At 47.1% G+C, this 24,002-nt stretch overlaps 3 protein-coding genes across 8 annotated transcripts in view; 1 reads left to right on the top strand and 2 right to left on the bottom strand.

The window, feature by feature from the left end:
* Positions 1-6,550, top strand: part of msraa (methionine sulfoxide reductase Aa) — a 10,805-nt gene extending 4,255 nt beyond the window's left edge. The window contains exons 2-6 of one of the 2 annotated variants that reach the window (XM_057017037.1): positions 182-250; positions 391-510; positions 1,864-1,968; positions 2,543-2,649; positions 6,111-6,550. In XM_057017037.1, the coding sequence (XP_056873017.1) occupies positions 182-250; positions 391-510; positions 1,864-1,968; positions 2,543-2,649; positions 6,111-6,269 (560 nt within the window). In that variant the 3' untranslated portion in view covers positions 6,270-6,550. The remainder of the gene's footprint in view (positions 1-181; positions 251-390; positions 511-1,863; positions 1,969-2,542; positions 2,650-6,110) is intronic. The other variant, XM_057017038.1, reaches the window with a different exon arrangement.
* LOC130516175 (transcription factor E2F6-like) lies at positions 5,399-11,232 on the bottom strand. Of its 4 annotated transcripts, none has more exons than XR_008947382.1 (11): positions 11,034-11,232; positions 10,683-10,871; positions 10,518-10,543; positions 10,406-10,434; positions 9,996-10,182; positions 9,738-9,878; positions 9,545-9,662; positions 9,168-9,312; positions 8,762-8,859; positions 6,957-7,216; positions 5,399-5,770 (listed from the first exon to the last, which is right to left on the bottom strand). XR_008947382.1 is itself a non-coding variant. In XM_057017036.1 (10 exons), the coding sequence occupies exons 2-9, from the start codon at positions 10,845-10,847 to the stop codon at positions 8,792-8,794; spliced, it is 879 nt and encodes a 292-aa protein (XP_056873016.1). In that variant the 5' UTR covers positions 10,848-10,871; positions 11,034-11,232; the 3' UTR covers positions 5,399-5,666; positions 8,762-8,791. The 4 variants fall into 4 exon arrangements, 2 of the variants coding, with proteins under 2 accessions (XP_056873016.1, XP_056873015.1); XR_008947381.1 differs by having other exon boundaries at positions 5,399-5,666; XM_057017036.1 differs by lacking the exon at positions 6,957-7,216 and having other exon boundaries at positions 5,399-5,666.
* A 677-nt stretch (positions 11,233-11,909) lies between these two features.
* si:ch211-202p1.5 (uncharacterized protein LOC103909337 homolog) lies at positions 11,910-18,836 on the bottom strand. 2 transcript variants are annotated; one of them, XM_057017050.1, is made up of 5 exons: positions 18,534-18,836; positions 14,620-14,779; positions 13,174-13,287; positions 12,785-12,880; positions 11,910-12,668 (listed from the first exon to the last, which is right to left on the bottom strand). In XM_057017050.1, exons 1-4 carry the CDS (start codon positions 18,592-18,594, stop codon positions 12,787-12,789), a joined length of 429 nt encoding a protein of 142 aa, XP_056873030.1. In that variant the 5' UTR covers positions 18,595-18,836; the 3' UTR covers positions 11,910-12,668; positions 12,785-12,786. The 2 variants fall into 2 exon arrangements, with proteins under 2 accessions (XP_056873030.1, XP_056873031.1); XM_057017051.1 differs by having other exon boundaries at positions 12,751-12,880; positions 18,534-18,835.
* Positions 18,837-24,002: the final 5,166 nt, after the last annotated feature.

The following is a 24,002-nucleotide window of genomic DNA, read 5'->3' as shown; positions in this document are numbered from 1 at the left end:
ACACACACACACACACATACTTGTCTTCATCTACACCTGGTGTCAGGGTGATTAAGCTCATGTTTGGAGCTAAATACGGAAGCTTTGACTGCCCTCAACTGTGAGCTGATCTATCGGGGGTCGTCTCTCATGACTGACTGCAGATCTTAAATTCTCCTCCTCGTTTGTCATCCCCTCGCAGCCAAACATGACGTGAACGGCAACAAGACTCTTCCGCCTTTCCCAGAGGGAACAGAGATGGTCATGTTTGGTACGTTGGACTCTCCCTCCTGTGCATGTTTGGGCCTTCTGCATGCTGCGGCCACAGCCCGTGCACATCAGCGCGTTTGAAAGCTCTGGATTGGTGTCAGTGTGTGCATTATAAAAACAGTCTTCTCATGGTTTCTGAAGGTATGGGCTGTTTCTGGGGTGCAGAGAGGAAACTCTGGAGAGAGAAGGGAGTTTATTCCACCCAGGTGGGCTACTCAGGAGGGTACACACCTAATCCCACCTACAAAGAAGTCTGTACAGGTAGGTGCTGTAGCTACAAAGGTAAACTGGTTGTTGAATATGGCTTTAACTTTATACGCTGTTTCAGTTTCCTTTGATCAGAACAGTACCAACTCTGGATTATGGCAGCAGCATAAAAACCAAGTCAGTAGTGAGATAGTGAGGCCAACACTACACACCACTTCTGCTCCTCCTTAATGATTTATTACCTGAAATATGCTGAATTCATGCATATGTAATGAGAGGGATGCAGTTCATTAGCAGTTCCAGGGCTGGTAGAGAATCATTTGTCCTGGAGAGCCACAATGTTTCTCTGAGTAACATAGTCAGCTAAGCTGTTAGCATTTATTCATTCACTGATCATGAGCGGTACCAGCAAGTAACAACATGCATACCTCACGCTGCGGATCCACCCAGGTCTATAAAACTGCAACTGTTACAATGCAGCTGCTGATTGTGTTTAATTTAAATCACCGATTTAGTGATGCGTTTTACCGGAGGCCAGTTTGATGCTGCAGATTTCTGCACGGTGGGATAAATTAAGACTTTTTTTTCTGCTTTAAAAAAAGGGTAATATTGGCTGCGTGTTGCCCACAGAGAGCCGGTACAGTGTGGAAAATCAAGACCTAATAAAGAGATTGAATAATTTCCCCCAGGTCCTATTGTTGTAAGACTATGGAGCAGGCCCTGATGGTGTGATGGGGTGTGATGAGTGTCCAGACCTCCCAGTGATTCCTCCAGCTGGTCAGCACAAAGTGATGCTGTCCTACCTGCAGCGCCGCCCGTTTAACATCTCTGAAAGATCCTAGATTAGCAGGGACGCCATCACAGCGAGCCGAACAATGCTAAAGCTAAAGCTGCTAAACGTTCCACACAACACAAGATGGAGGAACTCCAAGATGAAATATAAAGCTTTACAGTCTCCTCTGAGTAGGTTCTTCTGGCTGACACGTCGCAGGTCTTCATGTCTCTGTTCTGCCTCCAGCATCGTCTTCATGCCTCGTCCTGTCCTGGATCAATTTATTCCTCTGAGATTGGCTCACTGAGGCATTTGTTTAATATCGAGCGCAGCTTTGGCTCCGCTCAGCAATATCTGCTGTAAGAATCCAGAACTATTTATATTAAAAAAGGAATAAGTCACAGAGGGAGACGTCGAGGTGAAGGAACGGGTCACGCTCATTACTGAGGCCTGCTGCAGACTGTTTGCTGACTGAGGACGGATGTTTGGATTCATGGTTAAAACTGAAGCTGAAAAGAAAAATGTTCTGGTCCCGACGCTCGGCGGCCCAGACGAGCTCTGTGGCTGCCGCGGGGTTCACCGACAAACCCACCGCCGGCGGACACAGGAGAACCCACAGATGTTGTATGTTGCAGGCATGACAGGACACACGGAGGTGGTCAGAGTCGTCTTCTACCCCGACAAGATCAGCTTTGCCAACCTGCTGAAGGTTTTCTGGGAGAGTCACGACCCGACTCAAGGTACGGCCCTCCCATGTTATTGGTCCACTACCCTGAGGATGTTGATCCCAAACTGAGGGGTCAGAGGTCAGCCTGCACTGATAGAGGAGAGGGGGGCTCCACAATGACCTCTGACCCCTCAGTATCAGATCTACGTTTACAGGATATCGGACCAAAACAGTGAGGTATAAAACACGATTGGTGAATGACGTTAGCATGTATCCACCGTGCATCAGCTGGCAGGTGGGGGGGCAAGTGTGGGAAGAAGAGACAGGAGTGAATGTAAGCTGAAGCTGAAACGCAGCCGTGAGCAGAAGCACCGAGGCTGTGATCAAAAGCAGATAAGCTCCCGAGAGAAGGATTAACAGATGCAGATTTTGGCTCTCAGATCTTTGAGTTTAGCAAACATGGTGGCCGACAGGCTGACGAGCAGACACGGATAATAAAAACACCAGGACACTTGCTGAAAATGCAGCCACAGTTCTGCCAACAGAGATGCAGAATGTGTTTGGAAGCATCGTCAGCTGTAGATGTTCTCCTGCCAGCAAAAGACTGAAGCCTTTGTTTGTGTGTGTGTGTGTGTGTGTGTGTTCAGGGATGCGGCAGGGCAACGATATGGGGACCTCATATCGCTCCGCCATCTACACCTACACGCAGCAGCAGCTGGAGGAAGCTCTGGCCTCCAAAGATCAATACCAGAAGGTGCTCTCCTTTCCTTCCTCCCTTCTTTGACTACGTTTCCCAGCATGCCTCTTTTGCTCAGTCTGCCCATATGTTTAAAAGTCCACACGTGCAAACAAACGTTCATACGTTCGCTCTGCTCACTTCTCGCCTGCTGAGACGTCTGCACCACCAACCCACCAACAGAGCCGTTACCATAGAAACTGAGAACGAGGTTTCTCTTTTATTCTCTAGTTTCCAGTTTTTTCCCTTTGTTCGTCCCTCCTTATCCGTCCAAATATTTGTTCCTGTTATCAGAATCCTGAAGTCTCTCTCTCGCTCTCTCTATTTCACATCCATCGTTTCTTCAGCCTCAAACTGGAACAAATGATCGGATAGAACAAACATTTATTTGGTTTTATACATTTTAAATATATTAGAATGCATAGAAATTAATAATTTAACACAGCCATTTTAAAAAAGTTACACCATCAGCTTGGGAAGCATCTTTATCTCCTTGATCTGAAAACTGTTCATTCATCATCTGAATATTTATAATTAGGCACCTAAGGCAACCAAAGGTTGGCTGTGAGCCGCCCCCCGGTGGTGGGATGCAGGAAGACAACAATCAACGTCTCACCTCACCGATTTAAATGAGGCCAAACTGATATTTCTGATGAGATGTTCGATACCTCAGAGATGCAGCAAAGCCTCCTGACTGAGACCAGAGCAGCTGCTCTGCTCCCAGAGATGATGACATGTAGCTGTGTGAGTGTGTGTGAGTGTGTGTGTGTTTTTGCTCTTCGCCTCTTTAATCTGTGTTTTTCTGCTCAACAGATACAGTCGATACTGTTTCTCTTTATCTTTCCTTCAATCTTTCTAGGTTTGCTTTCCTTCGTCATCTTTTTTTTCTCACCAGATTGTCTCTCCCCACCCTCTCCCATCTGTGTGAGTGTGTGTGAGTGTGTGTGTGTGTGCCATTGGCCTATAGCAAACACAATCCATGCCAAACCATCTGGGCCTTAAATCTGTCCTCTGCTGAAATCGCTTTAGTTGCAAACTGGGCCTCACTGGTGTTCAGATTAAACGTCCGTCCCCTCACATTTCTAACAGTTTGCGCTGAAGCTTTAACGTGTGTAAACCTGCTCCCATAAACCTTCCTGTGGAGACAAGGTTTTCTGTTCCTGCACGTTAGCTGTCCGGTACTGCTAACGTCTTCACACTGCAACTGTCAGTGTGTTCACTGGAGTCCGTTTCTCTGGTTCTGCGTGTGTGTGTGTGTGTGTGTGGGTGGGTGGGTGGGATGATGGATGGATGATCTTACACCAAGCTGTCTTCACCATCAGCCTGGACTGTGACGTTGTCCTCTGGGACCAACTCTTATTACCTTCCTCTGTAGCTTTTCTTTGTTGTCGCGTCAACGCGCTGTTTATGTTTTTCTTTCCATTCCAGACAAATTTGATATGTTAAAAAAGCAGATGAGAAAGAGGTGAAGTGATGAGAGAGAGAGATTAAGGTGGTGTCAGAGTATTGATGAGCTTCACTGAGCTGCCTGGCTTGATTGTGTTGTTCACACAGAGAGTGATCTTCAGGGTGTGTGTGTGCGCGTGTGTGTGTGTCTAAGGTACAACAGAACATTATCTTGTTGGTGTCGGTGGTTTCCACCCTACTCTTCTTTTGCCTTCGGCCCATCATTAGGATGAGCACTGCATCAAAATGGCAGGTGGAGGTAAAACACTGTGCGCGTGTGTGTGTGTGTGTGTGTGAGAGAGAGTGCTCATTTCTCTGGCATCTTTTCTTCCTGATAAACATTCTTTTCAAACATTCATGTCTGTCTACTGTTTCCTGTCTCTGCTGTCTGGAACCATTGGCTCCAGTATTTCTGAACGTGTCAGTTTCTTCCCTGTTTAAATATTTCCTCTCCTCTCATGGCAGCTTATCAGCATTGTTCACATTTCTTTGCTTTACCAGTGCAGTCAAGGTATTTTGCATTTCAAATGAGAAATCTCCGTCTCTGACATGCAAATGAAAGGATGTAAATTATGCATTTTTAGCAGGCTGCTAACGTGGCCACTCTGGAAGACCGAGGAGATGCTGGAAAACCAGCCGTTTGGGGTGAAATCTGGGAGAAATATGGAGCATTTATTATCTGGGATGTTTTGAAGGTGGTTCTGGAAGGATTTCACCAGTTTACTGACCTTTAATGAAAGAGTCGTTGGGGTCATAACATGGGTCCAAACGCCGGTTTAAAATTCTTGGTGGATCGGATTCTTGTCCTTGTGATGTTGACACAGGACGTTAGGTGTGTGTGTGTGTGTGTGTGTGTGTGAGTGAGAGACCACTGCCCATTAAGGCTCTAATATTAGCTGTTTTATGTTGCTCTTGTGTTTTCTTACACAGCATCTCTGACTCATCAGGTTTGTTTGCTGACATTTCCTTTAACGAGTTTCGAGCGCCAACGTCAATGAAGTTAAAATGGTTTGGCAACAATTACCCCTCTAACTGTTGGAGGCATCAGTGTGTGAAATTACACAGCACCACCTCCGGTCTCTTCGTCTTTCTATAAATAAACCAAAGCTTTCTTGTATTTCAACTCAAACGGGGGATGTGTTCGCAGCAGCAGCAGCAGCAGCAGCAGCTATATTAATAACCACGGCTGACGGTAGCGCGTGGATCTCAACGGTGCTGCTCTGCCCTTAATGTGCAGTTTGTACTGAACCTGTCAGCGGCGTTCATGACTGCAGCTGAAACAGCCGGTAAACGCAGCTTAAATTAAAAAGATGGATTCACATTTGATTGAATGGGTTGAATTAACATCAGCACCACTTTAATTTTACTGGAAGGCACCTTTAAACAGAACCGTCGCCCCATTTAGTGTGCAGACATTTTTAAATTCCCCTTAAGAACCTACAAAGGCAGCATTTAAGATGGTGATAACGTCACAATAACACACATCCATAACTCCTGGACATCGCTGTAGCGCCGGGGATGCTGGGAGCTTAACTGGGCACCATGGACACCACGTCAGAGGAGGAAGAGCTGCTGGCTTCTTTTTGCTTCTGTATGAGATGGAAAACTGAACGTTAAGCCGGTCTGGCCGTAGCAGCGCCCTCTGGTGGCTGGAAACCGCAGTGCAGTGGAGTGTGAGGGCGCAGAAGGACAACTGCGAGCCACAAACACAAAATACGTGCACGGATAAATATTGTATCACTGCAGGCAAGAAGAATGAAAGACTGAGTCTTTACATCCTGTTCTGGGTCGTCGTCTCCTGCAGAGCCGCAGTCATAAAAATTACATGGCGCATTCAATATTGAAGCCGCGCAGGCAGTAAATAAAGCGGCATGAAACTTTAATAGCTTCTAAACAAGGACGGCGGCGCCAGAACATGTGCAGCAGCCTAAAGCTTCGTCTGAATATACGAGCAGAGACAAAGCAGCCGCTCCGGGTTTGCTCAGCTCATTTGAGCTCATGCTGAGATAAACGGAACTTTGTTCTCCCCTCAGGTTCTGTCAGAGAGCGGTTTCGGACCCATCACCACCGAGATCGCAGAAGCCAAACCGTTCTACTACGCTGAGGATTATCACCAGCAGTACCTGAACAAAAACCCTGGTGGGTACTGTGGTCTGAAGGGGACGGGGGTCTCCTGCCCAACCAGGGGCTGAAGGTGGAGACCATGAATAACCTGATGTCCTGCTGCCAGTCGTCTCACACTGGGAAACTCATCATTATATTGGTTCTGAGTGCCTATAGAATCTATACAACCATATACTATCGAATGACCTTAAATTATACAGTTAAGTTACTGTGTGTGCTGGGTTTAAGACTTTGGAGTTTCAGAAGGGAACCTTCAGGAAGGGACTAGTGGAACTGTTTTCTTTGGGTGGCACTTTTCTCTTTTCCTCCTTTTGTTTTTCATGGAGCTGAATAAAAGACTAATTTCACATTTGGAGAAATCATCATTTTTTAGAGGGAATTTAAATGCTCTGATTAAACAAAAAGGGGGATGAAACCGGCAGAACGTGCAGGATTATCTGAGAGCGTGCAGCCGCAGGGCCTCCACAGATAAAACTGCACGGTTGAGTGTTTGTTCTGCGCACGTGCACGTGTCTCATCAGGCTTAATCTGCATCTGGAGATGAAACACCTGCCAGGTGGATGAACGGGCACAGAGGAGGCGCTGGTGAATGCAGGTGTGGCTCGGCGGCACCTCTGAGCGGAGCCAGAGCGGCAGCTCCTGCTCTCTGGGCATCAGCAGGAACACAAACGCTCGCTACATCCTTAAAAAACATCTTTTAATCTAATTCAAACCAATGTCAGACAGAAACCACAGAGCCAGAATAAAAACCCCACCTGGGAACGACTCAAATGTCAGAAGATTCAACACAGGTCAGTAGCTTCAACTGGTGCTGTGATCATCTGAAGCTTCAGATCCAGTCCTGTGGCTGTAAGATGGCATTCTTCAGGGATCAGTTCTTCAACCCTTTACATTCAGCCAATAAATGCTGGGCTTCAGGGCAAAAATGGAATTTCCCCAAACTCAATCAGGACCACGTGTCCAAATCCTGTGGTCTGGATCTGAGCTTTGATGGCTGTATCAGGTCCGAGTCCAACTGTTGAAGGGAAGGGAATCTAGATCAAAATCTCTCCTTCAACTCACACAAAATTAGTCTCTAGAAGTGCCTTTTTTCACTTGAGGAACATCACAAAGATCAGGAAACTACTGGTGCGGCATGATGCTGAAAGGTTAGTCCATGCATTTGTTACTTCCAGGCTGGACTACTGTAACTCTTTATTATCAGGGTGTCCAAACAACTCTTTAAGAAGCCTCCAGCTGATCCAAAATGCTGCAGCCAGAGTTCTGACAGGTATTGACAAAAGAGATCACATAACTCCTGTACTGGCGTCTCTTCATTGGCTGCCCGTTAAATTTAGAATAATTTTTAAAACCCTTCTTTTGACCTACAAGGTCCTCAGAGGCCTAGCTCCATCCTACCTGGAGGAGCTAGTGACACCTTACCAGCCCAATAGACCGCTCCGCTCTCAGAATGCTGGTCTACTTGTGGTTCCCAGAGTTCCAGGAGTAGAATGGGGGGCCGAGCATTTAGCTACCAGGCCCCCCTGCTATGGAACCAGCTCCCTGTCCAGGTACGGGAGGCTGACTCCATCGCTACTTTTAAGATCAGACTTAAAACCTACCTCTTTGAAAAAGCTTATTATCACTAATTCTGTAGTTCCAGTTACTATCATAGACAGACAAATTATCACACTTAGGGAGTTGTCTAATCGTTAGGTCACATCTTAGCTATGCTGTTATAGGCCAAGGCTGCCGGGGTCCAGAAACATGATCACCTGACAGGCCTCTGTCACCCCACTGGGTCATGGTTTCCTCTCCTCTCCTCTCCTTCTCTCCTCATCAAGCAGACTAGTTCTTGTGTAGTTTTTTCTGCTTCTCCCCCCCCCCTCCTATTTATTTACAGGTATCGCCGCCCTCGGAGCTGCATAATGACCTCCGGCCCCGCTGAAGTGATTGTACACCGTATTTTTTGTGTGTGTTTCTGTGCTCTGTGCCTCTCCTCTCCTCCCATCTCCTCCTCCTCTCCCCTCCCCTCCCCTCCTTTCCTCTCCTCCCATCTCCTCTCCTCTACCTCCCCTTCACTCTACTTCTCCTCTCCCTCTACCCTCCCTCTCCCCTCCCCTCCCCTCCCCTCTCCTCTCCTCTCCCCTCCTCTCCTCTCCTCTCTCTACCTGTCCTCCCCCTCTCCTCTCTCTCTACCCAGCCCCCCCATCAGCAGGAGGTCCCCCTACCTGACCCTGGTCCTGCTCAAGGTTTCTTCTGTTAAAGGGGAGTTTTTCCTTGCCACTGTTGCTTGTCTGGGGTCAGGCCCTGGGATTCTGGAAAGCGCCTTGAAACAATTTTGATTGTATAAGATGCTATATAAATAAAGATTGATTTAGAGCATTAGATCCTCCCTCTGTGAGATGTGAAGATGGAGACAAGTTTCTCCATGCCTCACTGCGAAGGCTCGTGCGGGCATTTCCCATCAGGCCGAGCAATTCACCCGGAGACCCGGAGGTTGGCAGAGAGCGGATCACCCCCTCCCAATAGGACCATCCTGACAGGATGTGGCGCATTGTTTCAGTCATGTGATCCATACCTGCAAAGCAGCTCACGCAGTTTGCTGATTCTAAGTGAGGATGTGCGGGGCCTCCTGGTGGCGGAGTGGCAACATATCCTGCGTAGACCCGCGAGAATCTAGGAAATAACACATTTATTAACACGTGTTATAAACGGCGTCCTCATGAAGTCAGCAGAGACGATGATTTGTGTCGTCACCACGGCAACAGTTGTTCAAACTAACTTTGTGAGGGCTTTTTAATTGTTATCTGATAGTTTCAGATCAGATTAAAGTAGACTGATGTGAACAGGTGAGGAGGGGACTGAAACTGTGGGGCGACTCCTGCCCACCTCCAGACTCAAGATGACACCAGAGGAAGTGGCAATTGCAGACTTTAGCTTAGTTAGCAAGGTGTTGCTAAATAACCAGAGTAGCAGTTTCACACCTGTTGACTGTATTTTTGTCCTGATCCGACTCTCCTCCAGATCCAAGAAGCAGGCGCTGCCGTCTGCGTCATGACCTGAACCCAGCTCACAGGTCAGGACAATGAAGGGTTGCCGATTCGCCGTCAGGTGGACCTGAACGCTGTCCTGCAGCACAGCATCAGAGGAATGATGTCACTTCCTCCATTAGCGCCATCACAAATTCAACTGATATAAAATCACTTCATATAGAAGGAGATCAAGCAAATATCGATGTGCTAGCAAGCGTAGCAAGTATTAGCGTAGACAATACGCCCCAGACGCAAGAGAACATGGAGGGGGGCTACAGGAAGGGGCGGGGCATGTGTTGGGCTCTCGTGGCCTGCGTGGGGCTGCGTACCTCAGTTGGAACTGGGATCTCCAGTTTGCTTTCCTCTGGAGCTCTGACCGCTATCACTGTCTGTTCCTGGAAGGTCTGGAGGAGCCTGATGTCCTCATGGGTCACGTAGGCCCACGTGAATAAAAGGTAAAGGAAAATTTTCCTGCTCTTCCAATGAATGAAGAGGGATGACAAGCGTCCCCAAGGATATGTGGAGTATTTCAAGTTATCCGTCATGTCAAACAGCTGCTGGGCACAACGCTTGATGAGGCCATCTAAGGTGGACTCCACCTGCTTTAGCCTTTGCAGCTCTGTACACTTGTTTGAGAGGAACACTGAGATTGGATGTTTTCCTCTGTGGAGGCAAAAGAAGGAGAATCAGAACAGCTTCAAACCAACATCTCTGCTAACACAATGAACAAGTAACAGGCGGCTCAACATGCACACAGAAACGCCCTTTTCCCTGACGTACATCCAGCGGACCCTGTTTTTGGACTCTTTCTCGATGACCTGAATGCCGTACAGCGTACTGGTGATGTCATAAAGTCTTCGGCGGTGGGTCTGAAGCCTTGTGGTCACGTGGGTGAGATCCACAGAGCAACCGGGGGCCTCCTGCATCAGCTGCAGGAACCGGCGGGTCAGCAGGTGCAGAGACATTTCTGGACAACCAAGTTAGCGTTTGGATTTTATAGTCAGCAAAACCTTCACAGCATATTTGACACAACAATGTGTAGTAAAGCTAAATTGAGAATTGGGAGCTTGTGATTGGCCAACGGTGACATCCAAGCACATGAGTGAACGATGAGGCAACACTTTGGTATAAAAAGAAGATTTGAAGCATGCTGACGCGTCTGAAACTGACTCCACTGTTAATGTTCTCACTTGATCTGGAGTACCGCTTGATCGTAGTCCTGTCAGTCAGAGGAAAACTGAGATTAAAAACACAGATTAGCAGGACAGACGTGGACGTCTTCCACGTGGCGCTGTTTCTTACCCTTTTCTTGGGGCTTTGCTGAGACCCTGAAGGAGACAAACAAAACACTTTGGCTTGTTTTTTCCTCCCTGACATTCGCCCGAACATTTCTGGGTTCTCAGCAGAGAACAGTACCCATGTGTGTGACGCCTGTTATCAAAGATAGACTTGTGGGAAAACACAAACCTCTGGTTCAGATGACATGCCCTCTTCGTCTTTGATATCATTGTCCTCCTCTTCATCAGTGGACTCAAACCTGATGACAGGAGTGGCATCAGGACGGACTTGACCATCAGAGATGTCCACTGGCAAGAAGCAGTCCCCGATAAACTGGGATTCACCTCTGTCCATCTCCCTCTGCACAGCCAGCAACACCTGAGCAACCAATGATCCATCAGGAAGAGTCATGGAGAATTAGATACCTGTTATATAACTGTCTGCTGAAATAACGTTAAAAACACTGCCTGTATAGACCATCCAAGCATTATTATTTGCAGAACTCTGTCTGGATCTTTAGGGAATCTAAACACTCTTTACCCTCTGGTTCCGAGACTCCAGCTTCGTCTTCGGATAACGAGAAAAGGTTTCGCGTGTTCGGACTAATTTGTTACCATCGCTATAAACCAGCGTTTACAACGTGGAACAGCCCCGCACACCAATGTGTTCGTGCGTGTTTATCCTAACGCTAATTAGGCGCATTGTTTACACGGGAAGTTCATACCGGAAATACATGTTTGTGCCCCGGAAGTGCAAATGTGAAAGAGCTGGTTTGGCGCGAAATGTTACTTGTAATACGCCATAGATGTCGCTATAAAAAGTTGTGAAAACATAGTATTTAAAATGTAATCTAGATTATATCACAATTCTAAAGCGATTGCTGACCATCTACTTTAACTTCATCCTTTTGACGTTTTTGTAGCTTCACTAACGTCTAACCATTAGTATTCACAGTACAGATAAATATTCAAGTACATGTACAGTTTATAAAGTTACAACATTAGAACCTGTACAGGAGAAATTGAACAAAGAAGAATTAAAGTAATTTTTTTTTTAAATGATATGAACTGGTAATGCAGTTGTTCCACCAGGGGGCAGTGTTGGAAAATGATTGCTCATCTTGACATCAGTTACGACTTGAAGAGAAGTCTGTGTAGATTCTCAATCATCCAGGTCATTGTATCCAAGGTAGTTTTCTATGTCAACTGGACTGGGTTTCTTCTCTTGAAGACGTTTCACCTTCTATCCAGAACTGAAGAAGCCTTCTGGATAGAAGGCGAAATGTCTTCAAGAGAAGAAACCCAGTCCAGTTGACATAGAAAACTACCTTGGACTAGAAGAGAAACAAAATAAAAATTAAAGTTGTGAAATAAAACACTAAGCCAACAATAACGCAATAAAACACACGCTGAGCTGTTCGGGTAATTAAAATATTTAATAAAATAAATACAATAAAATACACGTTGCTATACATCTGTGTGAGTGAAACTGAAGTGCGGTGTGAACAAGCTAAACGGGGATTTATTGCTGCATGAGACGATCCAAACCGTGACACATCTGATCTGGGCTGTAGACATTCAAAATATATCCAATGAGACTTTAAAACTGGAAAGTTTAAACTGGAAAGTTTAAACTTACATAAATGATCACTTTTGGCGAACAACTGTGATTTTTCCATCAGCGCAGGTCAAAGTTAAAATAATATCTTAGATTCGTCATTACTTTTGCGAGTAAATTGCTTTTCGTGGCCAAACTGAGATTTTTGTTCCACCCAAACTTTTCTGGAGGAAATAAAGATCTGCTTTTATGGATCGACATGTTGATCGTCATCATCTTCATCAACCCAACAAGCTTGAGCTTCCGTTCTGCAGAGGAAGCGGGGATGCAGCTCCCTTCTTTGTTTAGGTCTCAGATTAGATGGTGGAGCATCAAATAAGTTCTAAAATCTTTTGTTTGTAGCAGATAAAGGACAGTGCTAAAGGTCTTTTTAATGCTGTGGAGCTAAACTTCAGTTTGAAGCATTAACTGTCTGCTTGTCTGAGGTAAACTCATCTCACGTCACATTTGTTCTCGTCTGTTGTGGAGTTACAGCTTCAGAGGTTTTCTTTTGTTTAGTGACTCAAATGTGGCCCAGCATCTTCGGTTCTGAGCTGAGCGACAGTGAACTGGAACATTCTGGAATTAAAAGAGCAAAAAGCTGTGACCAGGCCTCTGATGGGCTGCATCCTCAGGTGAACACCGTCCATCATGGCCCTACACGTTGCTCCTCTCCCTCGGCCTCAGCTCCTCACTTTCAGCTTGTCCCAGCTCCCTTTTCCCAGAATGCACCTCGGTACCTCCTCTTCCACCTGTCGGCCGTCCTCTTCTTCACCGCATCGTTTTCTCCACTGAGAAGAAAAAGAATCGGATCCGGTTTGATCCAGTTTGATTGACCAATGTTTAAACTTTATTAATAAAGCACAATTTTAAGGTGTCCAAAGTGCTTTCCAGTAAAATAGGCACAATAAAAACAAACTATAAAGATAAAATACTAAATTACAAATGAGAATAACCCAATAAAACATAGGACAATAGTCTGTCGTCCTCAGGTAAGTGTGTGTGTGTGTGTGTGTGTGTGTGTGTGTGTGTGTGTGTGTGTGTGTGTGTGTGTGTGTGTGTGTGTGCGTGCGCATGTCCTCACTCTGACTGGAAGGAGCAGAAGCTCAAACACTTGGCGTCCTCGGTCTGTGTGCACAGGCAGCGGCTGAGGTTCCTCCTGAGTCGGACCGAACCAAAGCCATAAGGAACCAAGTGGCTGAACACAGGAATGTTTGAAATCAGGGTTTTTAGATTTCAGAAGTCGACAGTTTTTCGGTGAAGGATCTTTTTTAAGGCACATTTCAAAGTAACGGGCCCCCAGGGGCCACTGTCAGAGCCCCGTGTTGACTTTGTCTCGGCTTAACGTGATGAATTGTTTAAAGACCTCACTGAAAGGTGAAACATCTGGAACTTATCTGCTGATAAAATCTGACCACTGTGACACCAGCAGGCAGCAGTTGTTATTATATTTGCATTAAAATACATTTTAATTCAGAAGTTTGATTTCTGACCGATAAAATACTTTCAGTTGTTCAGATTTTATTGTGAACGCTTTCAGCATTCAGGGGGTCCCACAGCATACAGGGGCCTGATGCGTTCAGGAACCCATATCATTTGGGGCCTGATGCGTTCAGGAACCCACAGCGTACGAGGGGTCTGATGCGTTCAGGAACCCATATCATTTGGGGCCTGATGCGTTCAGGAACCCACAGCGTACGAGGGGTCTGATGCGTTCAGGAACCCACAGCGTACGAGGGACCTGATGCGTTCAGGAACCCACAGTGTACCAGGGGCCTTATGCGTTCAAGAACCCACAGCCTACGAGGGGCATGATGCGTTCAGGAACCCACAGCCTACGAGGGGCATGATGCGTTCAGGAACCCACAGTGTACGAGGGACCAGACGCGTTCAGGAACCCACAGCATTTAGGCACCCGCTGCGTTGTTGCTGCGGTTGGTGCTGATGGCGGGAAGCAGTTTTTACGATGGAGGCAGGACCAGACTGCTAACTTTAGACTAAACCAACAATCTGGAGGTAGGTGAGACACTTCCAGAACCACAGGAGATATTTTTAGTTCATGCCTGGAATCAATTTCAGAATCACCCCCAAGTTTCCAGATTTAGCAGAAATATCTGTGATCATGAAGAAACGTTGACGAGGTGTTCAGGAACAGATTTTGGTCCTGGTGAATATTTAATAACAGAAGTTCACGTGGGTTCGTCTTCCTGGTTGGATCCAGCAGAACTAGACTCAGATTCTGTGGGGAACCACAGTCATTCTGGCTTTTTTAAAGGGTTAAAAGAGGAATTTGCAGCAAAGGTGGCAGAAATTACCCCTCGTTAGGAAAGGTGCTCTTTCTTATTAGCGCCACCACAAACCAAAATAACCCAAACCCAGTTAAAACCCGGGTATGCTAACTGGGCTCCTCCATTGTGAATGAAGGTGCAAGCAGGAAGTCCTGAATCACAGAAAATCAAAGATAAGCTTTTCGCTCTATTTCTCGTTCGTGCTTTTTCCTGTAAACGCAGGTTTTTGGGGGGGGACAAACCTCGGCGTGTTGACCCAGACGATGCCGATGTGGCAGAAGAAAATACACTCTTTGTCCTTCTGGTTTTCACAGGAGCAGCGCTTCTCTCGCCGCTGGCCCACGTGGGCCAGCTCTGGTCGGTCATCCCTCGCTGTGGGACTCATAATGGAGACGCAGGGGGCTGGAGACAGAAGAAGAAACATTTATTTAAAACAATAAAAACACGCCAAAGGGGCGAAGCCTGGGAGGCAAACTGCAACCACCACCAGGGGGCAGCGTTGGTGCTGCGATTCATGCAGTCTGGTGACTTCCTGATCTGAACCTGGTTTTTGACCTCACGTGCTTCAGCCGAACCTGTGGATGGCTGAACAACCATGCTAACGCGCCACAGCTGAACAACCATGCTAACGCGCCACAGCTGAACAACCATGCTAACGCGCCACAGCTGAACAACCATGCTAACGCGCCACAGCTAAACAACCATGCTAATGCGCCACAGCTAAACAACCATGCTAATGCGCCACAGCTGAACAACCATGCTAACGTGCCACAGCTGAACACGCATGAATATGAGTGAGATCTTAACGCTTCACCCGTGGAACTAACGCAACACGACTCCTCTGATGTGATCCTGGAAATTCACTCGTGGAAGCATTTGTCAAAGCTGAAGCCAGGAGAGCATTGTGGACCCTCAAACAACGTTTGACAGGTTGCTTCTGTGTTTGGAGGCGACGAGACCGCGAAGAGCTCAGCTGTTCGGGATCAATCATGTACGATAATTGTTCATCTGGCCTGGAGAACTGATCCACTAGAGAAGGTTGACGGTCCCAGGCTGGATCTGACCTGTGACCTTTGTAGGACACAGACTCCCCGAGTGCCTGACATCCACAACTGGGACTATGATGCATGACCAGGTGATGACTGACGTCCTGCTGCAGGTCTGGAAGGAGGTCCCTCAGGAGAACAAACATCATCTCACTGACAGCAGGCCCAGATGTTGAAGGGAGTCCTCCTCCTGAGGAAATTCTTACGAGTGTAATCAAGCTGGTCCCAGAAGGGGACGGCTCATGTACGAATGTTTGAGACCGAGTCGGAGGTGTGAATGTGGATGGAGCTCGACACACAACCCTGTGGTGCTCCGGTGTTCACGGGGGGACAGGAGGTATGAACATCCATAATCCACAGACAGGCGAGTCCAGAGCGTCCAGAGATGAGAGTGAAAAATATCAGACCCAAACTGAAACACACCACAGAGAACTTGGCACAAAATGGACCGCTCAGATGCCAAAAACAGGTTTTTACGGCAATATTCCAACTTCTTGACTCCCAGAATTCCTTGGATTTGCTTTATGTTGATACGTACACACACACACACGCACACACACACACACACACACACACACACACACACACACACACACACACCACACACACACACACACACACACACGATGGAGGTGACTCTGGGTGCCAGAAGAGCCAAAGAAGAGATGTTTGGAGACTCCGGCTCAGGCCTGATCGGTTGTCCTGGACCAGTTGAGGAACGCTGAGCTGCTGTTTGGGTTGGTCCGTGTCAGCGAGCAGGTAGATCCAGACTGTTCCGTGAGATCTTCTGCTGACCTCTGAGGGAGAAGGTCACCGCCAGAAGAGTCATCTGCTAAATGTTAACCTAAAATAATCGATAATTAATTCCTGTGCGGTCAGGACCTGGATCAGGGAGTCGCTCCGGTCGGGGGTTCTGCAGAATCCTGCCTCCCTCACGTGTGTTTTCCCAACACGCACATTAACCCCGGAGGCCCGCTCATGTTACCGTCACGACAGGATTTAGGATCCTGACCGGGTCCAGTTCTGATTTGTGGGTCCAGTTCTTGTGTAGTTGGTCGAGACGTCAGCGCAGGACAAGACAAACACATCGGGAGCGTGACAGAACGGAGAAGTTCACCTTCAGCATGTCACAGGTCACGCGCTTGGCCACGCCCACATCCCAACGGCCCTGCCTGGTCCTGATGGGATCCAGAACAGGAGGACCGTTTCCTCAAACTCTACTTTTGTTGGTTGTTTGAGTTCCCTGTGACGTCCTGAGCATCTCGGTGGCGCTCCAACTCAAAAACACATTAATCCGAGCTGGAGTTTGTTTTTAATTCTTTTTTTTCACAGCAGCAGACCAGATCCAGCCGGAATTCTCGTGCTTATGCTAATCCCAAACTGTAGCGCTAACCATCGCCCCGATGAGGAGGAGCGGGAAACTGGTCAAACCAAACTGGGGACGATGAAGAGTTTCACCATACAAACAAGGAGTAAATCTGAGCAGGCTCAAATCGCCGTTCAAGAACCCTTTTCAATCATTTCTCAGATTCCGGTGGGGTTTGTTGAATTTCAGCGCCTCAGCAGCCAAGCTAGGGCTCTCTGGGACTGGGGGACATCACAGACAGCTCAGAAAACTTTCTCAATAATAATTCCCTTAAAGGTTTTTTCAATACTTCAGCTTGGAAGCTTACAAGCACATTCCGTCCCTGCTAGCCAACGAAGGTCCGAGCTAGCTAATACCTCCCACAGCTAGCTGGCAGTCTGTCACATACAGTTATGCAAATTCAGAGCCGTGAAAAGAGCGGCGAGAAAGTGGATTCATCACTGTTGGATCACAATTTCATCTTTTAAAGACTTTGTGACACAGGGGGAAAAGCCAAAAAATGGTTGGAAACAAGGATATTTAATAACTGACAGCGCTGCTCAGTTAGGTCAGAAAAATGAGGTGATGCTTCTTAAGGTTTCATGAGGTGCAGGCGTGGTTGCTTTGATCTCCAGGGGACGAAGTGCTTTGATGTCTGTTGTTTAAAGAAGAGGATGAGATCGAGAAAACAGGCATGTTTGTAGCCACATTTCCAGCCCAGTGAGCCGTTCCTGTAATTCCACAGGCTATTAGCTTTTATTTGGGGTTGTTTGGGGAAAGATAATGTGATGTTGTCTTCAGCGCGAGCGCTAATAGTCTTCAGATGTGAGACTGGGACTGGACGACATAAAATGAAGAATGGCTCCTGTTAGCTCAGACGGATTAGCCGCGAAAAGAGATCGCAAATTTCCGAACTTCTGCAATCACAACATGCAGATACTTTTCACCAACAGTTTGAATGTGCTTAGTAGTCCTGAACTGGTCCTGTACTGGTCCTGAACTGGTCCTGTACTGGACTGTACTGGTCCTGTACTGGTCTTGTACTGGACTGTACTGGTCCTGTACTGGACTGTACTGGTCCTGTACTGGGTGTGGTCTAATAAAGAGGCCTAAGAGAGGAAGAGGAGGAGGAGCAGAAGGAAAATAACGCAGTTTTAGTCATGAAAATGTTTGGATCTTCTCTCTTTTTGGACACATGTGGGTTTTGGACTGGTGAAAGTGGGAGAACTGGCAGGCTCAGTTCTGCCAGTAGGGGGCACTAAACGCAGGTGGGATTACCGAAACAGTTTCCTCTTAATAACCAAAGGATCAAAACTCACAGTTGATGCAGCCTGATGAAAAATGTCCCATTGCTGTTAATTTGTCCTATTTTTGGATAAAGAATGTTGGAAATGATCAAAGCGCAGTTTAATCAACCTTATTAAGGAAAAACATGTGAAACCGACCAGGACCAAACTAAACTCAAAGTTGGACAGATAATTCAATTTTAAGGGACATTAAAACCAACATAACCCCCAACTTGTGTGCATGTGTGCGTGTGTGTGCCAGCCATGACTTTTAATCCTCTCCTGACTTTTCACCTGATCGACTAATTGATTGATTAGGAAATAAATGTTGAAATAAAAAAAACCCCACATTTTCGTTATTTGATATTGACTTTTTCTTTGACATGTCGCTATTCAAATATATTTCTAACTCGTTTCTTTATGAAAGCTTTTTAAATCTAGATGTAATCCGCCTGTACCGGCAGTTCTAGTCGGATTACCTTGATGCAGATGGATTAACAAGAGAGTCGCGGCGAGGAAGCAAACGTGGTTGGCGTCCATCCTGGCGTCCTGGTGAGCGGTTCGAAAGTCAAAAACTCTTTGGCTGCGATCCGGATGAGCTCAGCAGCTCATGGTCCAGGCCGGCAGGTGCAGAGTCCGTGTCCGGGGAGAGTGCGCCGAGCGCGGCTGGAGAACGCGGTGAGCAGCGCAGAGCGAGGGCGGAGCCAGCGGAGGAGGACACGGGGGGACACCGCATCACGCCTCCTCCGCTACAAACTAAACCCTGGCAAACCTTCACCACCTTCCGGTCTGACTCTGAAGAGGGTTTTGGTCATTATTGTTGTTGATTAAGTAATCGTCCACGTGCACCGGTGGTGGAGTACTGTCCTGGTGCTGCTGGTTCCAGATTCGTCTCTGGAATTTCCATTTGGGGCGTCTGACACAAAGTACTGAGATCTGCCAAAACATGTGTGAAAGACAGGAAACATTCCTCAGAGGTCACCTGCTGGAGGGGACGCTGCTGTGGAACCGGAGGCCTCGTGTCGGATCCTCTGGTGCAGCGAGACTCAGGAGATGTTGTCCTGTTTACATTAGTCGCACAGCCCAGTCGGACCCTGCAGAGACCTCACAAGAACAGCTGAACCATCTGGTCTTTATAAAATAGGACCTGGAGGAAGACGGGAATGTTTGCTGATATCAGGGAGGCCCAGAATGGAAGGACTGCCCTGACCCAGATGTCCCGTCTGAACCAGTACAAAAAACTCCTGAAAGATGAGAGTCCAGTTGGATCCCAGTGCTGAAGGAACCTGGATGGAGATCCTTCATCAGCCTCCCCCAATAGACCTAATCAATTATTCCCTAATCAATTAGTTGATGCAATTAGGTGAAAAGTCAACGGAGGATTAAAAGTCACGTTCACACATAAACACACACACACACACACACACACACACACACACACACACACACAACACACACACACACACACACACACACACCACACACACACACGAATGAATGGAGAAATAGTGGAAGAAAAGAGGAAATGATGGTTGAGCTGGGGCTCCACCAGGAGACCCTCCAGGAGCAGCAGAGGTTCCCTTTCACAGGAACAAGGCTGGTTTTAGAAGTTCCACAGGGAACATCTGCAGCAGAGTGCATTCTGGGAAATTAGGAAACACGTGGCAACTGAGACTTAATCCTATAACATCTATAATGGATGGGCATGGACGGAGGACATAAAAAAGGAAAAGAAAACCTATCCTGCTGATCCCCAGAAATATAGCAAGGTTGTTGTAATGTTGGGGAGGGTGAGGAGAACGCTGGCAATGAGACAGTGAAGGCGCTCCGACCTTCCACACTTTGGCATCTTGTGCTTTGATCTGTCCTTTGATCTCATCCATCTGGTTCTTCTCTGGATCCAAAGTTGGACGTGAACTGAAGTTTTCACAGACATCAAATTTAACATTGAAGCACAAGCTACAGATCCGAGGTGAAATGTTGCTGCTGAGTTATGGAAAAGCCTTGAACGTTAAATAACGGGAGGGATGTTGGAACCTGGATGGAATCTGGAGTCAGGCGATGAGCGACGCTCCGTCGAGGGGGCAGAAACACATCTGACTGGGAAAAGGAACACACAGAAGCACAGACGGAGGTCAGACAAGACGAGGAGAGGCAGGTTTGTGGAGGAAGATCCATTCATCGTATCCATGGCGATGGGCCGGGCACACAGGAGGCTGTGTGAACACTGGCAGGTTCGGCAGCGGACGAGGGAATTGGACACCGTCAAGTGGTTGAGACGCTCCAAATCTGTGGAATGCATGACTGCTGAATTATAGAATGTGAGCTCAGGAAAACAAACTGCCCCCCCCCCCCCCACACACACACACACACACACACACACTCACACACACTCACACGCACACACACGCACACACACGCACACACTGCTAAAGGGGACGTGGAGCAGATTTTACAGTTACACGTATTGACTTGTTGGAAGTCAAACCTCAATTTGTACTCAGGCTCTTAGTCCCAATTTTCCTCCACCTCTTCAAAATGATTTTCAACAACTGTTGCTATGGCTACAGTTGGGATTAAGCTAATTGTTCTCATCTTGTACCATCAACAAAGTCAACTGAAGAGGTTGAACAGGTTGACCATTTTAACTGACCTGTTCCTCGACCAGGTGCCTCATGACCAACGTTCTAGCACTCAGTCCCAACCTGACAAAAGAACCCTGACTGGACCTGTTGACATGTTTGTGTTTTATTTGTTCGTCACCCTCTTTGTGGCGCTTTCTCACGTTATGAGCACTAAAAAGGTCTTTGATCGCCTGGTAAAGTGTCTGAAGAAGATGGTGTCTTGTTCACATTAGTCACTCAGTCCAGTGAGACATTGCAGAGACCTCACAAGGACAGCAAAACCATCTGGTGTTTTTAAAGGTGTCATGATAGGACCCAAAGGAAGAAAAGCAAATGCTAACGGATGTCAGGAGGTCCAGACAGGAATGACTGACTGGCTGCCAGAAGGCCTCCTTTGGACCTACACAATCTGTCTGAACCTGGATTTGATCCCAACACTGAATCAACCTGAGCAGATTCCTGCATCATGAAACCATCACCACTTCCTCCATGATGAACTGATGTCAACACTCCCACACCTGCTAGCTGGTTTACACGTGACCGTTCCCTCAGGTTTGAGTCTTAACAGAAACTTCCTCCAACATCCCTTAGAAGACTCAAGTGACCAGAAGCCCACAACAAACCCGTTAAATCATCAGGAGGACCAGACCAGGTCAGGTGGAGCACACAATCTAATTTCTCTTTGTCAGACTTGGACGACCAGGTGACGTGTTTGGAAGTGGAGTTACTTAATCATTTAACGTAGCAGGTCAGGTCTATGCAGATCATCACAGCCACCATATTAGCTGTAGCCCATCACTCTGACTGACACGCCCCCCCAAGTTTACCAGTCCTGACGGCTCAGACCTGGAGTTGGTCAGCTCATAAAAAGACCTGGGTCTCTGGTTGGACCACTCCGGGTCTCTGGTTGGACCACTCGGGGTCTCTGGTTGGACCACTCCGGGTCTCTGGTTAGACCACTCGGGGTCTCTGGTTGGACCACTCCGGGTCTCTGGTTGGACCACTCGGGGTCTCTGGTTAGACCACTCCGGGTCTCTGGTTGGACCACTCGGGGTCTCTGGTTGAATCACTCAGGGTCTCTGGTTGGACCATTTAGGGACTCTGGTTGGACCACTCGGGGTCTCTGGTTGGACCACTTGTGCTCTGTGGTTTCTCTGAAGTTTCACATTAATAACCAGTTAAGGCCAGACTGGGGTTTCTCCACCATGATAAGGCCTCTTTCATTCTCTGCCAAACACAGTCTGAAGACGACCATGTTCTATATCCTTGATTATGGTTACGTCATCTATAAAATATCCTCCAAATGTGCCCTTAGACTGGATATTCTCCACCACCCATCTGCTTTGCCCCTGGTCCCAGGCAGGAAGTCCCTTAAACTTCCATCTTCATCACTTCAGGTGTTTAAACACAAACTGCAACCTTTGTTGACTGTTGGACGTGTTGGTTTCCTTTCTGGTCTCATTAATTTTGACCAGGACCTGACCCCAGCAAAGCAGCTAGCAATTGACTTAACTAAAGGGAGCCCAGTGATGGAGGGGATCCTGGGGGGATCCAGGGAGGGACCCTGATTGACTCAGGCCTCCGTCTTGCTAATGTGGAACCCTTTATATGCAACAGTAAAGTCACGTTTGCCTATTTAGGGAGACATTTAAATCCAAAATAAATATAATAAATCCTAAAATAATTCCAAATAAAATATCTGGCTTCTTACTTTTAGGGCTCAAATATTTGGTGTTTTTATAGATTCTTCTTGTCTTGATAAAATCTGTGCAAATAAACAAACAAACTACCGTATTTTCACGACCATAAGGTGCACTGTATTAAAAGGCGCAGTCTCAGTTATGGGTGCTATTTCTGTATTTAAAACATCCATAAGGCGCACCGTATTATTAGGCGCATGCTGAAACATACAGTAAAAAATGACAACGGAAGTTAAACAGTGTGTTTCGACACATTTATTGAACAAAATATTCATTCTTCTGCCACAAAACCATCAAAGTTTTCATCTTCTGTATCTAAATTAAAGAGCTGCACTATTTCAATGTCCAACATCCCGAATTCCTCTTCTTAATCATCTGAATCGGACTCACCGACCGGTTCCGCTTCAGCATTGATTTTGTGAAAGCTCTTACAATACATGAAGACGGTATCATAGCCCATGCGTCTACAATCCACCCGCATATGGTGGCATAACTTGCCCGCCGCTGCCTCATAGTCTTTGTGAAGGAGTATTTGCCTTCCTTCATCCAGCGCTCTGTCCGTTTCCGTGGCAGCTGAGAACCACGGTGAACGACGACTTCTCGTGCCCCGTTGTGCGTATCGCCACCGTGCTGGTCCCTTTTTCTCCACTTGGTGGGTCAAAGGGATGTCAATAGTCAGAGGGATCTCATCCATGTTGGTGATGTGGCTGGGCGCGGTTATCTTGTCGCGGCAGTAGGTGCGGAAGATGGCCGCCCTCTCCTGGTTGGGGTTAGGGAAGATGGCCGCCCTCTCCTGGTAAAACAGTTGTCCTCGCGCGTATGGAGAGATGCCACCTCCTCATAAAGCAAAAACGCTAAGATTGCTCGATCGCCATTTTCAGCCGCATATTCGATGGCCTGCAGTTTAAAATAAGCCTCATTCATACGCGTCTCGCTTGACCGGCGCCATTTTAGGGGATCCTTACACATAGATGTGTCGCTAATCGATTGGCGGAGCGTTTACCGTAGTGCACCCACCAAAGGTGCACAGCAGATTTTGGAACTCAGTCCACACACAAGGCGCTCCATATTATAAGGCGCACCGTCGATTTTTGAGAAAATCTCAGTGTTTTAGGTGCGCCTTATAGTCGTGAAAATACGGTATATATTCACTGATGACCTCTTCTTTTATCTTTAAGGCTCTTAACGCTATATGTTGCAGAAATACTTTTCTAATAAAGTAGGGAAGCACTGCCAAGTATGCTCAGTCCTCCATAAGTCCACCCAAATTTACTGTCCAGTCTGGACCAGCGTTCCTGAGCCCCTCTGATGAAGACGTGAAATCTTTTACTTCACATATGATAAACAAAACCACCTCTTATTCATTCATGAAAACCTGTAGGAAACAGATCTCATAGATGCATACAAGAGCAGTTCGGCATGGATCACCAGGTGTTCCAGGTGACATGGAGGTCCAGGGACTCAGGTCTCTTCACTGAAGGTCCTCACAGCCTTTTCTCACCCAGCAGTGTGCAGATCACATCTGCAACACATGTTAGCAAAAATTCAAAACAGATCTGCGGTCGTCTCGTTCCATCTGGAATTTTGTAATTAGCCTCAAGCATTCGAATGATCCCGTGCTGAT

The sequence above is a fragment of the Takifugu flavidus genome, chromosome 19 (genome assembly GCF_003711565.1).
Source record: "Takifugu flavidus isolate HTHZ2018 chromosome 19, ASM371156v2, whole genome shotgun sequence".
Taxonomy (NCBI): Eukaryota; Metazoa; Chordata; class Actinopteri; order Tetraodontiformes; family Tetraodontidae; genus Takifugu; species Takifugu flavidus.
Note: the sequence above shows the minus strand (reverse complement) of the source record. Positions and strands in the feature narration are given on the sequence as shown.